The sequence below is a fragment of the Schistocerca nitens genome, chromosome 11, assembly GCF_023898315.1.
Source record: "Schistocerca nitens isolate TAMUIC-IGC-003100 chromosome 11, iqSchNite1.1, whole genome shotgun sequence".
NCBI lineage: Eukaryota > Metazoa > Arthropoda > Insecta > Orthoptera > Acrididae > Schistocerca > Schistocerca nitens.
In genome coordinates, this window is record NC_064624.1 from 19,647,725 (window position 1) to 19,665,142 (window position 17,418).

General features: G+C 44.2%; 2 protein-coding genes across 7 annotated transcripts in view; one reads left to right on the top strand and one right to left on the bottom strand.

The window, feature by feature from the left end:
* LOC126212891 (zinc finger protein 729-like) overlaps positions 1-17,418 on the bottom strand; it is a 261,153-nt gene that overhangs the window by 183,880 nt on the left and 59,855 nt on the right. The gene's annotated exons all lie outside the window — the stretch shown is intronic.
* LOC126213377 (treponemal membrane protein B-like) overlaps positions 1-17,418 on the top strand; it is a 41,824-nt gene that overhangs the window by 8,220 nt on the left and 16,186 nt on the right. The window contains exon 2 of the mRNA XM_049941083.1: positions 14,307-15,089. Within this exon, the coding sequence (XP_049797040.1) occupies positions 14,307-15,089 (783 nt within the window). The remainder of the gene's footprint in view (positions 1-14,306; positions 15,090-17,418) is intronic.

Below are 17,418 nucleotides of genomic sequence, written 5' to 3' on the forward strand. Positions count from 1 at the left end.
TCCACAGAAAAGTTTGTTCCACAGAAAAGTTTGTTCCACAGAAAAGTTTGTTCCACAGAAAAGTTTGTTCCACAGAAAAGTTTGTTCCACAGAAAAGTTTGTTCCACAGAAAAGTTTGTTCCACAGAAAAGTTTGTTCCACAGAAAAGTTTGTTCCACAGAAAAGTTTGTTCCACAGAAAAGTTTGTTCCACAGAAAAGTTTGTTCCACAGAAAAGTTTGTTCCACAGAAAAGTTTGTTCCACAGAAAAGTTTGTTCCACAGAAAAGTTTGTTCCACAGAAAAGTTTGTTCCACAGAAAAGTTTGTTCCACAGAAAAGTTTGTTCCACAGAAAAGTTTGTTCCACAGAAAAGTTTGTTCCACAGAAAAGTTTGCTCCCCCTCAATGTTACCAGGTGATTCTCTGTAGCTAAAATATTTAACAACAGAGGGAGCACAGATCTACAAGAGCAGATTTTTAACATTCTAATGAAATGCAGTACAGGATGAGCTAGAGTGCTGGCAAAGATGGCAGTCACATATCCTCCAATTCTATGGCACATTGTGCAGTAATCTACTGTCGATAGCTTGCCAAACTTGACACTCATTGGAAACTACTATAGCTCGACCCCACGATGCATTCTGTGCATTGATGGAAGTGGAAATGTATGATTCAACATTACCAGATGTTGGCACTGCATTACGATCTTATTGAAGTTTGTTTATGAACACAGCTGTAAGTAGGAGTTTATAAAACCCCTCTATTTCAAAGTAAATAAACAGTTACCACCATAACCAAGTGGACAAAACAGTCTCCTGCAGTGAAGAAGGTAGTAACCAGAAGAACAAGATGAATGGATCATTACTTCCTGATAGAAGTGCTTTGGTTATTGGGGCTTGGTGCTGTCGAAAATAATCTAGTTTTAATACTGTTGACATATCCTGTGGGAGTCCACTTAGAGCATATATATGTTTTTCAAAAATTCTGTTTCAGTCAAAATGTCAGCTACAGCTACTGCAGGAGATTGTGTGTGGAGTTAAGGGAGTAACATACTAGACAGCCAGAAAAAGCAGTGATATTCCACAACCTGAAAACGTAAAACCAAACTGCACGTTCTTATTTGGCAACAACTCAATGGAAAATCAGGATATCTGCAGATATTTCTGCTTTGCTCCCAACATGCAAGTCAATATATTTTATTTCCGTGAGACATACTTAAGCATCCCAAAGCCGTTGGTCTGGGATACACAAACATTATAGCTTCCAAACAGCACAATCTGAATTTAAAGCATATTTTCTAAGCATGTGTAGGAACTGACATGTCACTCAATGAATTCGTTATATGTGAGGATTGCTGGAGTAACTCTCAGTATAGCTTGCTGGTTATGGATAAAGCTACTGAACTGAATGAAGGTCAATAGAAACAAAACTTCAATAAAATTCTTCAAAAAGTCAATGCACCAAAATGCACCTGTCAGTATATTGTACACTATGTACAAATTTGCGCACATGTTGCACATTCATTCAGAGGACGCAAAGCACAAGCATTTGACAAAAAAAAATGGAAGCAATCAACACTAAATTAATGGAACTGAAGATGTTGTCAAGGGAGGTGCTATGAATGCTGAGGTGTTGAATGCTCGAATACAGCAATGTGAACTGTGCGTCAATAAGAAATTACAGACGTCAATGCAAAACTAACGTGTGTGTTGAACAACAATGTGATAGCTAAGGCACTTAATGCCCAATCACCACCGATTGTCCGAAAGTATACGTAATTTGTTAACTGTCTCAAAAATGGCTTAGTATACAGCAGCATGTTGTCGAAAAAGCATAATGTTAAAAACTGAGGTGCAGAAAGCAATTTGACGGAAGTTAGTTTTGTGAAAGTCAGGTCAACTCCAACGAGACCAGCATCTCTCAGTAACATTTAAGGCAGTAACTGACAGGCTGAAAGAGCTGTCACCGACTATGGATAAGAGCAGGAGGACGAGGAGGAGGAGGAATGCTGAGTTAAGACAACATATGAGGTCATCAGGGTAAAACCATATTTGTTAGGTAAGCACTTAATATGTTCAACCAAGAAGGCAATAAGAATAGGGAACAAGGAATTTGAAAGATTGCCTAGGCTGCCACAGTTAATAATTTTGAAAATGTCAAATGTTTAGAAATATACCCTGAAACTATAGTAACATGTGGTCAAATATTATGCGTGACTAAACAATCTACTTCTCTAGTATATATATTATGATAACCAAATGAAATCATAAATCGATTACAACTGCTTACAGCTTCCGCTGGTGAAAAGAATGCAGACCACATGAACAAAGTATTATCGATCTTACCTGAGCTTAGAAAAATATGCATCGTCAAGTAATTGTGGATAGAGTTGTTCATGAGCTTTACAGACCTGCATGCAGAATATTTCTGATAATACGAGGAATGGATTATGCATGTCAGGCTGATCTCTTACATATGGAAGACGACTAATAATCAAATAATGGCTTGAATTATATTCTCACTTTCACAGACACACATTCCAATTTCGCTTGGGCCTTACCTTTGCAAGTAAAGACGGGGAAGGAGGTTTGAGAGGTTTCTGAACAATTGTTGCAGACAGGACTAAATCGACTGCCCAACAACCTTGAGGCATATAATGGAAGCGAATTTTACGATAGGCATTTCAAAGCAGAATTGGAATGATGTGGGATAATATTGCAACGAATTTTGTACCTTGACGGCAGATTAGTCCATACTATTAATGCATTTTTTCCTTCAGTGGGTCCTGCTTACAAAAGTGAAGAAAATGAAGTCCACAATGAACACTGGCTTCTAAATGAAGCCAAAGTGGCGAAAGGTTCACAACCATCAGGAATGTGGCAGGTACTGTGAAGTTAAGCTGCTAAAGCACAAGCCAAAAGTGAAGTCTGGGAGGTAACAGAAGAATGGCATGCCCCATACTGGCAGGCAAGGGAGTGGTCGATAAGAGGGAATTGAATGAGTGGCCAGGTGAGAAAGAGAAATGGCATGACTATCCACTGAGGAGGACATCATTCCAGTATGACTAGTAATTCAGCATCTTCTGCATAGACTCTCAACTGTGCTGGTGAAAAAGCCGCCAGTGGCGAAACTTATTCCATGATGGGGAATGTGTTAAGACAGCATATGATGGACATGGGTGCAGAGGAATTAACTGAACACCCACAGTCTAGTCATGAATGGACATGGGATTTAAAAATCGAGGAGGGTGGTCTGATCCGCTCCCATGGAATTATCACTTAGGAGATGTAGGACACTGAGGAACTGGGTACTATGTACAGCCACGTAAGATTACATGGGTGGACCAAGGAAGTTTCCTATCAAACATAAGCCCCAAAAATTTTCTAGTTTCAGCAAATGCAAGAACGAAAGACGCAAGACGTTAAGATGGTGTAAGAAACTCATTCCGCCGCCAAATATTCATACAAAAGGTTTTGGCAGTGGAAAAGTGAAAGCTACTGCACATGCTTCACGAGAAAAGACGATAGGAACGATGGTGAAGACGGTACTCAAGGAGACAAGTTGATGCAGAACTGTAACAGATTGCAAAATCCTTGACGTAAAGGGAGCCGAGATGCTTGGTGGGAGAGTCCATAATATAGTTAATGGGGATAGCAAAGATGATGATACTGAGTATGAGCATTCAGGCACCCCATTTTCCTCGATAAATGTGTGAAAGCCAAACCATACAAACCTTGAGAAAAACTGTCTTTCAATACTTCCTCGAGTAAATGGGGCAGATAGCCTCTGAAACTCCACATGTAGAGACTACAGAGGATATCAGCCCTCCAGCAGATGTATCAGGATGATGATTCAAAATGTGGAGAGCACATCTCCACAAGCAAATCACATCGCTGCATGCCTCAGTCCACCAGGGACCACAACATGCTACAGTATGGAACATTCTGCAGCAGTAAGGATAACGTTTGGAAGATACTTTACCTGGTTATCACAGCTGTGTAACGGTCGTGAAGAAGGACTAACACCTCCAGTCAGCCTTAGAAAGCTGCCCATTGGATGTGCACTAAGGTGGGATAGGAGTCAGCGAATGGATAGGACACAGAAAGTCATCACTTGAGTATGTGTCAGAGGGAATGGGCCATTCAAGACGATGGGTGAGCTGGACAGTGCAGAACAAGAGGTCCAAATGATAATAAACGTGCATGGAATCTGGTAAGAGATGATTCAGGTCAGCTAAGACGGAAGCTCATGGACAGGCTCTCCACGAGCCCCAAAGCAGATTGTAGGCATTAAAACCGCCAAGCAACAAAAAGGAGTGAGGGAGCTGAACAATGAGCTGGAGTAAGTCCGACGGTAGCAGCAAATGACAGAGGGGTGTAGATGTTACAAAGAGAAAAGGTGAAATGAGGAAGGAAAATATAGACTGCAACAGCTAGCAGTCGAGTGTTAAATGAGATGGATGACCAGAATGGCTCCCACGTGAGGTGAAATGCTGTCCTTGGGGGAAAAGCCACAGAGGACCACAAGGAAACACGAGAGGTCAAAGGGTTGTGACTACAATTTTCTTGGAAGCAGAAAACAAGCGGACACTGCAATTCCAACAGCAGCTGTAATTCCTCCTTGTTGGATCTAATGTCACCAATGTTCCATTGAAGAACTTGGTGGCTGCTGAGTGCCAGCCTTCAAAAATTCACTGCCACAGGGGCCAGAGGTTGCAGAATCCTGTTCCATGAAATCTACAAACATATTGGCATTCTCCCTGGGTCACCCTGTGAATTCCATGGCAGAAAATCGGTAGGCAGTGGGCACCAACAAAATGGAGGTCAGCCGGGTGAGGGTATATGTGCCAACACCACTGAAGAGGATCTCCAAGTCAGGGAAGAATAAGACCATTTGTTTTTGTTTGATTTTGTAGAAGACTTTTTACCTGTAGAAAGTCTTTGTGGGAGTATTGCTTTTGTCCTTCCAGCCTGACAGTTGTGTAGCAGGTGATTTTGCCACCAGGGGCAAAGATTTGATGGCTTGTTGCACAGCTGTAGGAGGATATGGGGATGCTACTGTGACCTGGGTGATTTTACTACTGCAACACTTAACTTGAGGTTGCAAATCTGGGTGGGCATGCCCTCTTATGTAAGGCATAGCAAAAACAGAACTGTAAATGCCAGATGGTCAAATGCACGGGTTTTGACTAGCTGACAACTGCAAATGACAAGGTGGGGTTTGATGTCCTTCACTCACATCACCTGGATGGCTCGCTCATTAAGACACTTGGGACATTCATGGGATTACAACTGATACAGCACGGAGGAGGCAAACAGCTGCCCTTGTGACCATCTCTGCCAAGAGTAACATGTTTGGCCATGTTTTGACAGGATACGTGTTTTATTATGATGTTGACACTAGCAGGAACCCATCTGGTTTGGAATGTGTGGTTGGATCATGACGACTTCATAGCCTGCCTTAATCTTTGAAGTAAACACTACTTGGGCAAACGGTAGAAGGAGAGTGCATGTGGGCATGAAGTTTGCATCCATCTTTTTCATTACTCAATGGGCCATAGTGATGCCTCGGTGAGGCCATCTAGCATCAGAATGTAAAGAACACCATGTGAAGAATTCAGTGAACGATGGTCCTCAACACTAACAGGATAACTCTGGAGGAGTGCTGCTGTAAGCAGTTGTTGGGCTTGAAAATCACAATACGTCTTCAGAAGCAAAGTTGTATTACATAAACGACAAAAGAATTTCACAGAGTCCGCAACTGCAACAACACCTTTCAGAATAATGCATGCATTAACCATAGCAAAGGTCTGACCACCTCCGGTACGTGATACCATGAGGAACTGGTGTGCAGCTGGGACGGCCTTGAAATCTTTAGCCTCATTCTGTTTATGTTTAGTAGACACCCTAAGACGTTGATTGAGCCACTACAAAAATCCCCATGATTGCCAACATCTCCAATGGCATGCTCCTTCCAATTGGGTGCCCCCTCAGAGGGAGGATTCACCCACCGTAAATGACTGTTCACACCTCCCTAACTCCTGACAGGGACCAACTGGCATTTGGGAAAGTAACAGTCACCCCTCTCTGGGCCTGGCCGGTATCAGAGGTTATGTGTGAACCCTACCGTTGACCCGGAGCTAGGAATTATGCATTACCTTGTCACCTGTAATGTGTGTAATGAATGGGCCAGCCTTCAGGAACACACCAGGACAGAGGAGAAGCAAAGAGAATGAGGATTCATCAGTTAAGTCTTCACAACCTCATTGAAACTGGCACCAGCTACTTACGGTTCTTACTGATGGTCGCCCATAAACTATCACCACTACAAACTTGTGTGTTTCCTGAGCACCACTGTGGCACTGCACTGAAACACCTGTTCAACACTATATTCATTAACCTGAAAGGCAGGAAAACAGCTCCAATTTTTGGATATATAGCCACTCACCCCGTCTTTTTGTTCTTCTGCAATATGACATTAGCTTGTGCCCATCAAGATGAATATGTTGAATTTCAGTTATATTCATGTGATGTTCTGCACTAAGCACAATACAGCTGCTGACATTCGACCTGAATTTTTATTTTCCTGTATGGATATTAGATGTTTGCTCTATCTAGGAACAGTCACATAATTGTTGTTTCAGAGAATAGCATTATTGCCCATGCTGCCTTGTAATGTTGTTGCTTATTGGTAATACTGAATAATTACAGTAGTGCATTTTATATCTGAAGAACACTCACAATTAATAACTTTGTATTTCTCAAAAAGTTCTTACCTTGCACTATCATATGTGTATCTTGTTGAGGTTTCCACCTGAAATATTTGAAAAATGGCCTGTGATTTACAACTGATGAGACAGTAAATAAATAGAATTCTATTAACACCCATCAACATGTGATTGGCCCACAAAATGCTCTAAGTGAGGCTTGAAAATATCATTGAAGAGAACATGATAAACTTTTGCAGTTAATGAAAAACAATGTTAGTAATAATTCACTATCAATTTCCTCACTTTGTCTTCAGTACTGTAAATAACTACACAAACCCATAATTTGGTTGCAGCCATACTTCCTAATAGACACTTCACGAAGAAAAGTGACCAAAAACATCTTTAATCTGTCACGCACTTACACCGCATTTAAAATTTTCTTTCACTTGTTTCCATTATGAAAACTGCCATTCACTGACAAATGAATTGATCATCATAAGTGACATTTGGGCCTTTGTGTTCTGAGCAGCCCAGACCAACTTACTGATGTGAGGAGTGACTTCTGAACCCAACTGCAAGATGACACCCAGAACTATATACAGGCTTGGACCATTGAATATACAAACATTAATAAATATTGGCAAACTCAAAATACTGTCAGACATTGTAAATGGACTAGTTATAATTGGTATTACAAAATAGCACATTCACAGAAAGAATACCACATTCAGAGAATTGTAGATTTTTCAGAGAACACAGGGAAGAAATTCACAGAACTCCAGAACTAGTCTCTGCATTCATTCATAAATGGCAAATCAATGTTGCAATCAGTACTAAATTTTTTATTACCTCTAGTAAGACTCTCTCCCTGCAATAATTCAATATTGATGCACCAATAGATCAGGATAACAAGAACATTGCAGAAAGGAAAACAGTCCTGAGAACAATGTTGAGAAGCATCTGATGAAGTGCCAGAGGAAAATGTAAGAATTTTATTAAATTTTTATCCTCAGACTGGTGCACAATGGAGATAACATTTTCTGCCCAAACTGCTATTAAATGTATTTATTCACAACTGGAATTTTGACTTATGCCATTCTCAAGTGACAGCTTACTATGAACTAAGTCAAAGTCATTAAATGCCATGCCTAGTGCTTGGGGAGTGAATATTAAGATGTGCAGTATGACATAACTGACATAAATTAGTACATAAAGTACTACCATTGTCTAGGCATACAGATTACGATGACTCCTGTCTTGTGATAAATATGGAATTTGTAAACATTGTTAACACAAGGGAAGTATTACCTCAAAAGGAATTATGAAGCGTTCAGGTGTCACACTGAGCTACCACTTGAGAATTGTACAACTGCCAAATTAACAATTTTGAATAAATACATTCTCTAACACTCCAGTGAGAAAATGTTTCTATTTATAAATGTCTGCCTGACTGTGGATGTAAGAAAAAAGGAAAATGTTAAGAAACAGACATGTAGCTAAATTGTTGGCAGATAACTACCCCCACCCCATACACGACTAAAAAAAAATGAGGTCAACAATATGATTTGAGAATATCAAATAGCGTATGTGCCAATAACAAAGCACAATTCCAAAAAGACGATGAATTTCAGAGTCAGACATACATACCTGTTGCAACTGACCATTACCACTGAATAATAAAAGTAAAATTGCTGGCCTAGAATAACTGATGACCAAGTTCACAGAAGATTCAAAGAAATTCCATGAAAAGCTCAAGAAGAAAACAGAAGAAGAAATTCTAAAATACAAGATATATCAGAGATGGCTTAGGACAGAATGGTGCTGTGAAAGGCAAATTGATGAAGGACTAAAGGGGCAAAATACTATTGGAATACATCTGTAAAATTTTAAAAGGCTCACAACTATAAAGCAAGACTGCTTTTAGTCAGAATTCCTAAAGAATCTGAAATACAGGAGACAACACAAGTCTGCTTAAAAGAACTTCAGGCACATTTGAGATAAGAGCAGACTTTAGCCAAGGCAATGGACTAACTCCATTCTTCTCTCAGACCATACTAGGAAAGTGGACATTGAACAGATGGAGCAGTTGTCAGAATCTAATACCAGAAGTTTAATACCACTTGGTTATAAAATGGATGTCAAAATTGTCTTCTCTAGATAATTTAGCCATACTGACTGTGTAGAGAAAGCACAAAACAGACAAAGAAAAACAGTAGGAAAAGCATGACTACTCATCTCCTCTGATAAGAAACATTAGTGGGTAACAGTAGTATGGGAGTATCAGGAAATTTAAGGATCTGTGAGAAGTCATGAAGCCAAATGGTGGGGAAAATGGAGCCACAAGAGGAAGACTATGGAAGATGGACTTCGCATTTCAATTGACAGAAGATGTTTATAGTAAAAATTCATTCTCCAAAATTGCAGAACCTCTGACTTGCAAGGCAGTCATTTGGCCAGAATACACATCTGCATCACCAACACTAATTTTAGAATCAACAAAGATAGTGAAAATTACGAAGAAAGAAAAAATTAGGAAACAGAAAACCAGTACAAAGATTTAAATTCAGAAACAATACATAAGTATAGATAAATATGTAGGAAAGTAACTGGAGACAAAATTGACAAAGCATACTGAAAAGAAGAACTCTGCAGCAGTACTAAAAACGTGTTTTTTCCACATTTGTAGTACCTTTCCAGTAAAGCATAGCTATTTTATATGTACTGTAAACAAATTACAGCAAGGAGGTCAGAGTGTCTCTGCAAATATGCAGATAACAGTACTTGGATTGTTTTGTTAGGCTACAGCAGTGCTCAAAAATATTTTGGAGTTGTGATTTTATGCTGTCAGTACTGCTTGCATGCAGTCACAAAAGAGCAACACTCAAAGTGCTTCATGCTGCTGTGGTTACATATCTTGTGAACGAGCAAGACCATACAACAACAATATAAGTATATATGCCTTTAGCTCAAAAGTATGTAACTTGCCTTGATGGAATGGTATTCATTAACTACTGTTACTCTCATATTCACTCAGTGATTGTTTACTTGTAGAGAACTAGAAGTATAGCAAAACAGAATACTTGCTTGATGTGAGATGAGCTGTTTTGCATGTCTTCAAGATTGGGAGGTAGCAGTCTAGCACTGCTAGGGACTAGGGCATATCACAACCACTAACAAGTGTGCACAGTCAACAGCAAGAACACGAAATAACAGTAACCAATAAGCCAAGGACTAGTCATCCTTGAAGAGCGAGGATGGAGGGCAAAAGATCTGTAAGCAATCAGCTGCTGCTCCAAGAGAAACATCTGAACAAATCAGGGATGATCTGCAGCAACATAGTGGACTGAGCCAACGCAATTCTGTAAAAAGTCACTTAATAACAGGTGATTTACATGATGAATGACAAACCCACTCAAATTAAAAAATAGTAACAGGATAGAGTTTGCAAGGAAACCCCAAACTTGGAATGCCAAAGAGAAAGTCTAAGGTTTTATGGAGTGACAAAAATTAATTCAACATATTTATTTTCTGATGTTGTGCAGCATACAGAGTGAGTCACAACTATTGCCACCAAGAATAATTCTGAAAGTATGATACGAGTTGAGAAGTTTGTGGGAGAAAAGTAGCATGATATAGGGGGGCCATAATATGACATTGGCTTTTTTTGTTGCTTCAGAGTTATAAAGGTCAACTGTTTTTTAAATGGGATGCTATAGTTTTTTACATATTTTCTGATAGCAGATACAGAGATGAATCCAATGATGTGTAACAGTATGGTCTTTGAAGGTCAACTAAAGTCTTAGAGGGGGCATGAATGTCCATTTACAGAAGGTGTTCGAAGTCCCAACAAGGACTCACACCAGAGAGCACTGAAAGGACCTACAATCAAACAGGTGTGTCAGTGGAAAAGACAGTCATGGACTAGAGTAAGAAAAGTTGTTTTGTGGTTTTAGGGCGCACAACTACAGTGGTCATTAGCGCCCAGACCAAGTTATGAATGCACTGCGAGGCACAAGGTTAAAACAGAAACTAAAAATGACAACACTATAAAAGGCACATTAACAGGCATAGGATTAAAAGAAAACAGCATAAACAAATGTCCTTAGACAGGTTTGTCAAGAGGATAAAATGAAGAATGCGAGCAGCTGCTCCCGGGTCATCTGCTAAAATGGCATCCAGAGTACATGGCAGGCCAAGATCAATGCGCAGTGTATTAAAATTCGGACAGGACGTTAAAATGTGGCATACCGTCAGCAATTGCCCAAATGCGTAGCACGGCGCCGGCGCAGCAGTCAGCAGATGGCAATAGCTGAACCGGCAGTGTCCAATTCGTAACTGGGCCAAAACGACCTCCTCCCACCGAGAAGGGCGTGAAGAGGTCGTCCAAGGCGTGGGGAGAGGTTTCAAGGCCCTAAGCTTGTTTTCAGTAAGTGTAGCCCAATCGGCATGCCACAGCGATAAAATGCGCTGACAAATGACCCTGCTAAAATCAGATGAGGCACACAACAAGAAGCTGCCCGAGGCTGGAGGACCGCAGCCTTGGCTGTGGCATCTGCAGTTTTGTTCCCAGGGATACCGACATGGCCAGGAACCCACATAAAGGTAACCGGAGAACCGTCGTCTGCCAGCTGCTGAAGAGAGTGTTTGATCTGGTGCACGAAAGGGTGAAATGTATACGGATAACAGGCTTTGGATGGCACTCAGGGAATCAGAGCAGATGACATAAGCAGAATGTCAGTGGCTGGGATGTAAAGAACAGCCTGATAGAGGGCAAATAGCTCAGCTGTGAAGACCGAACAATGGCCACAGATCCAGTATTTGAAACTGTGTGCCCCGACAATAAAAGAACACCCAACACCGTCATTGGTCTTAGAGCCATCTGTATAAATGAAGACCATATTAATGAACTTCAAACGAAGTTCAACAAACCAGGAGTGGTATACCGAAGCTGGGGTAACCTCCTTTGGGAGTGAGCTGAGGTCAAGGTGAACGAGAACTTGAGCATGGAGCCAAGATGGCGTTTGGCTCTCACCCACTCTGAAGGTTGCAGGGAGTGAAAAATCAAGGTGCTGAAGGAGGCGACGAAAACGAACTCCAGGGGGTAGCAGGGCAGATACATACAACATGCATTGACAGTCAAGACAGTCATCAAAAAAGATGGCTAAGACAGGTGGTCGGGCATTGACAATAGCCGACACGCATACCGACAAAGCAGTATATCACGCTGGTAGGTTCGTGGCAATTCACTGGCTTCAGCATGTAGACTCTTGATGGGATTAGTATAGAACACTCCAATCGCAAGTGTAACCCCCGATGTTGTATAGAGTTGAGGTGGCGTAAGATGGACGGCCGTGCAGAGGAGTATACAAAGCTCCCATAACCCAGCTTTGAGCTGACGATCGACCCAGGCTAAGTAGGACGGTTCGATCCACTCCCCACGCTGAGAACACTGAGGACATTTAGAGAACGGGTACAACGAGCAGCCAAATATGACATGTGGACACCAGCTAAGTTTCCTGTCAAATGTAAGACCTAAAAGTTTTGTTGTCTCCATGAATGGGAGAGCAACGGGACCCAGATGTAAGGACGGTGGGAGAAACTCTTTGTAGTGCCAGAAGTTAATACATACCGTCTTCTCGGCAGAAAAACGGAAGCCATTGGCGACACTCCAGCAGTAAAGACAGTCAAGATAACACTGAAGACAGCGCTCCAGGAAACATGTACACTGCGTGCTGCAATTGATGGTAAAATCGTCCACGAAAAGGGAGCCTGATACATCAGCTGGGAGGCAATCCATTATTGGATTGATCGCTATGGCGAAGAGAGCGACACTCAAAACTGAGCCCTGTGGCACCCCATTCTCCTGGCGAAAGGTGTCGGACAGGACAGAACCCACACGTACCCTGCCCTGTCGATCCATTAAAAGGGCACGAATAAAAAGAGCGAGGCGACCCGAAGCCCAATGTATGCATGGTACAGAGAATGCCCGCCCTCCAGCAGGTGTCTTAAGCCTTCTCCAAATCAAAGAACACAGCCACGGTCTGGCGCTTCCACAAGAATTTATTTATAATGAAGGTCGACAAGGTAACCAGATGGTCAACAGCAGAGCGGCGCCTACGAAATCCACATTGTACACTGGTAAGTAGGCGTCGATATTCGAGCAGCCAAACCAAACGAGAGTTAACCATTCGTTCCATGACCTTACATACACAGCTGGTAAGGGAAATGGGTCAATAACACAATAGAATCGCGCCAGCATGTGGGAACATGACCCTCAATCCAGATGCGATTATAAGTACGAAGAAGAAAACCTTTACCCGCAGGAGAAAGGTTCTTCAGCATCTGAATATGAATATAAATATAATCAGGCCCCGTAGCGGACAGTGACCAGGCAAGTGCATTTTCGAATTCCCACATGGTGAATGGGGCATTATAACTTTCATTATTCGAGAAGCGGAAGTTAGGTGGCCTTGCCTCCTCTCCCTGTTTTCGTGGGAGGAAGGCAGGGTGGTAATGAGTGGAGCTCGAAACCTCTGCGAAAAATCGGCCGAAGGCATTGGAGACATCCTCAGGGGCCACAAGGACGTCATTCGCAACTGTCAAGCCAGAAACTGGTGAGTGGACCTTAGTGCCATATAGTCAGCGCAGGCTAGCCCAGACAACCAGAGGAGTAAAACTGTTGAAGGTGCTTGTGAAAGCAGCCCAGCTGGCTTTCTTGTTTTCTTTAATAACAAGACGACACTGGGCACGTAATCGTTTATAATTAATACAATTCGCCATTGTAGGTTGGCGTTTAAAGGTGCGTAAAGCATGTCGACGAGCACGTACAGCATCTCTACATGCTGAGGTCCACCAGGGGACTGGTACGCGACGTGCAGAAGTAGTATGAGGGATGGAATATTCAGCAGCAGTAAGAATGACTTTCTTGAGGTGTGCAACCTGACTATTGCAGCTTGCGAAGATTTGATCCTGAAAAGTCACCCTGGAAGAGAAGAGCCCCCAGGCTGCTTCGGAGACGTTCCAACTAGTTGAGCATGGAGATGGGGTATGATGCAGGAGATGGATAACACAAGGGAAGTGGTCACTCGAACACGTATCAGAAAGTGCGTACCACTCAAACTGGCATGCAAGTTGGGTAGTACATATAGAAAGATCTAAATGGGAATAGGTGAGAGTTGTGTCCTAAAGAAAAGTAGGGGCGCCAGTATCGAGGCAGACAAGATTGAGGTGGTTGAAAAGGTCTGCTCACAGGGAGCTTCTCAGGCAGGATGCTGGAGAGCCCCAAAGGGGATGGTGGGCATTGAAGTCTCAAGTCAACAAAAATGGTGCAGGTAGCTGAGCAATAATTTGCATCATGTCTGCTCTAGTAACATCAGACGACGATGGAGTGTACACGGTACAAATGGAAAATGTAAAAGTGGGGAGAGTAATTCAGACGGCAACTGCCTGCAGGTCGGCGTGCAATGTGATGGGATGGGATCGTAGTAAGTATCACCCAGGACTTGCAATATAACCCATCCATGAGCCAGAATACCTGTCACAGGTGGTAGGTCAAAACGCACAGAGGCATAGTGTGCCAAGTCAATTTGATCGCATGGGCGTAGCTTCATTTCCGGGAGAAGGCGGCGAGGGAGAAGGCGGCGAGGGAGAAGGCGGCGAGGGAGAAGGCGGCGAGGGAGAAGGCGGCGAGGGAGAAGGCGGCGAGGGAGAAGGCGGCGAGGGAGAAGGCGGCGAGGGAGAAGGCGGCGAGGGAGAAGGCGGCGAGGGAGAAGGCGGCGAGGGAGAAGGCGGCGAGGGAGAAGGCGGCGAGGGAGAAGGCGGCGAGGGAGAAGGCGGCGAGGGAGAAGGCGGCGAGGGAGAAGGCGGCGAGGGAGAAGGCGGCGAGGGAGAAGGCGGCGAGGGAGAAGGCGGCGAGGGAGAAGGCGGCGAGGGAGAAGGCGGCGAGGGAGAAGGCGGCGAGGGAGAAGGCGGCGAGGGAGAAGGCGGCGAGGGAGAAGGCGGCGAGGGAGAAGGCGGCGAGGGAGAAGGCGGCGAGGGAGAAGGCGGCGAGGGAGAAGGCGGCGAGGGAGAAGGCGGCGAGGGAGAAGGCGGCGAGGGAGAAGGCGGCGAGGGAGAAGGCGGCGAGGGAGAAGGCGGCGAGGGAGAAGGCGGCGAGGGAGAAGGCGGCGAGGGAGAAGGCGGCGAGGGAGAAGGCGGCGAGGGAGAAGGCGGCGAGGGAGAAGGCGGCGAGGGAGAAGGCGGCGAGGGAGAAGGCGGCGAGGGAGAAGGCGGCGAGGGAGAAGGCGGCGAGGGAGAAGGCGGCGAGGGAGAAGGCGGCGAGGGAGAAGGCGGCGAGGGAGAAGGCGGCGAGGGAGAAGGCGGCGAGGGAGAAGGCGGCGAGGGAGAAGGCGGCGAGGGAGAAGGCGGCGAGGGAGAAGGCGGCGAGGGAGAAGGCGGCGAGGTAAAAAGTAAGGAAAACAGTAAGAAAGGGAGAAGTACAATGAAAGGAAACAAAGGAAGGAAGAAACCAGAAGGAGCGAAAAACCAAAATGACCACAAATTTAAGTCATTAAACCGTCCGTCTCCGGGCGCAGACGCAAACTACCCCCTTGAGGGGGAGGGACTCCTTTTAGTCGCCTCTTACGACAGGCAGGAATACCTCTGCCCTATTCTTACCCCTGACCCGCAAGAGGAGAGAAAAGATATTATGGTCAATCATTCAAGAATTGCAGCAGAACTAATGATCTGCCGGGCAGTGAAGACCAGCTCTTACATGAAGAGGACAGTGGTCATGAAGGAAAAGGAAAAGTTTAGTTTCGATATTCAGGGGTCTTTAGTGAGTTCAGTTTTATACACAAAGATTTTTTTAGCCTGGCTTTGCAATCTAACATTAAAAATTGTAAAAATGTTACTTTTTTAAAAAGTGATTAAAAATGAAAGTGTGCCTTATAGCCCGTAGCACCTTATAGTCTGTAAAATATACTAAGGGTCCCACTGAAGTCTTCACTGATCATAGTTATTCTCCCAATCTTGTACAAAAACAACTCTCTCATGCTTGATCTTTCCATTCTCCCATTGTCTGGCTATACAGGAGCACTTCCCTTGTAACACAGTACCACCCAGGACTGGAGCAACTGAATTACATTCTGCACCAGGGTTTTCAGTACCTCTCATGGTGCCCTGAAGTGAGAAATGTTCTGCCCACTATCCTTCCCACATCTCCTACGGCGGTATTCCACCCTTCACAAAACCTACATAATCTACTTGTCCATCCCTACACAACCCCTGCTCCCAACCTGTTACCTCCCCTCTAATAGACCTCGATGCAAGACCTGTCCCATACATCCTCCCACCACCACCACCACCACCACCACCACCACCACCACCTACCCTTGCTGCCTTGTTACCCCTGCCTGGCCCTGTCATCACTCCCATCATGCAGTTGTACTGCTGCTCACAGTGCAGCTACAGTTGCCTGAGATTTATGGGCTAAAAGAGTTATGGACCAAAAGTTTTATTTGTGACTTTTATTGTGCCTATCTTTGACTTAGCATCTCCGCAATATGGCGAGTGTCAACTTTGCTAACCCCTGCTGGTCTGGGTGTTAGCATACGCTTGAGGTATTCCTGCCTGTTTTAAGAGGTGACTAAAAGGAGTCTCACTTTTGAGCCCTACAAGTTCAGGTTTCATTTTATGGTTTGACCTGCCACTTTCCAAATTCTACAGAAATGTGGGCCATATGGGGAAGGACGCCTTACGTCATCTTCTTCTGTGGTCTTCTGTGCTCTTTCACCCTCATGGCAGTATTGGATTTCTCTGCACCCAATATCCAGCATGGTAGCCAGTCCGTTGTGGTGGGGCTGCCATGTACCCATTTGGTGGTAGTTCCCTGACAACACAGCGATCACACTGCTAATGCCTCAGCTGTAAACTCCCCACATATGCCAAGGAGTAGATGCCTGTCTTCCTGGGGCATCAATCAGGACTCCCAGCAACGGCCATCATGCCAGGTGGTCTTTGCTGTGGCTGGGCGGCGCCTGTGGGTAGAGCCCCTTATCGGAGTGAGTGGCATCACGGCAGATGACCTGCAATGAAGCAGACTAAGTCATCTCTTGCTGGTGACTGTATGGCACCAGCAGTCTCTAAGAAGGGCAAGATCGAGTACAATGCTGACAGATATGTTCCTAAATCATTTCCCTCCCTTGCTACAACATGGGAGGATCGAGGGCTACAGAAAGAAGAGCGCCATATTCGCCTACGTATTTAGTCTGTAGCAGAAAGGACAGTGATTCCTTTCTACCTATGAAGCCTCGATTTTTGTTGTACACCTTGAGGATCAGTTTGGGGATGTGACAGTGCTGTCCAAGATGAGAAGTGGTGCACCCTCAAGTCAGACAGCATCTACAGCCCAATCCCAGGTGTTACTCACTTGTGACCAGCTGGTTGATATTCCTGTTTCCATCACTCCCCATAAAAGCCTCAACATGGTCCAGCGGATTATTTTCCATTGTGACCTCCTCCTGCAGTCTCAGAACAAGCTCTGCACCAATCCAGAATGGCGGGGTGTTCATTTCATCTTGCGCATTTACAGGGGACCCAAAGAAAACGGGGTCGCTACCGGTGCCTTCATCTTGGCCTATGAGGGTGATTCATTGCCTGAGAAGGTCAAGGTGATTTACCGCTGTGATGTTAAAACATACATCCCTCCCACTACATGGTGCTCTAAGTGCTGGAAATTTGGGTACATGTCTT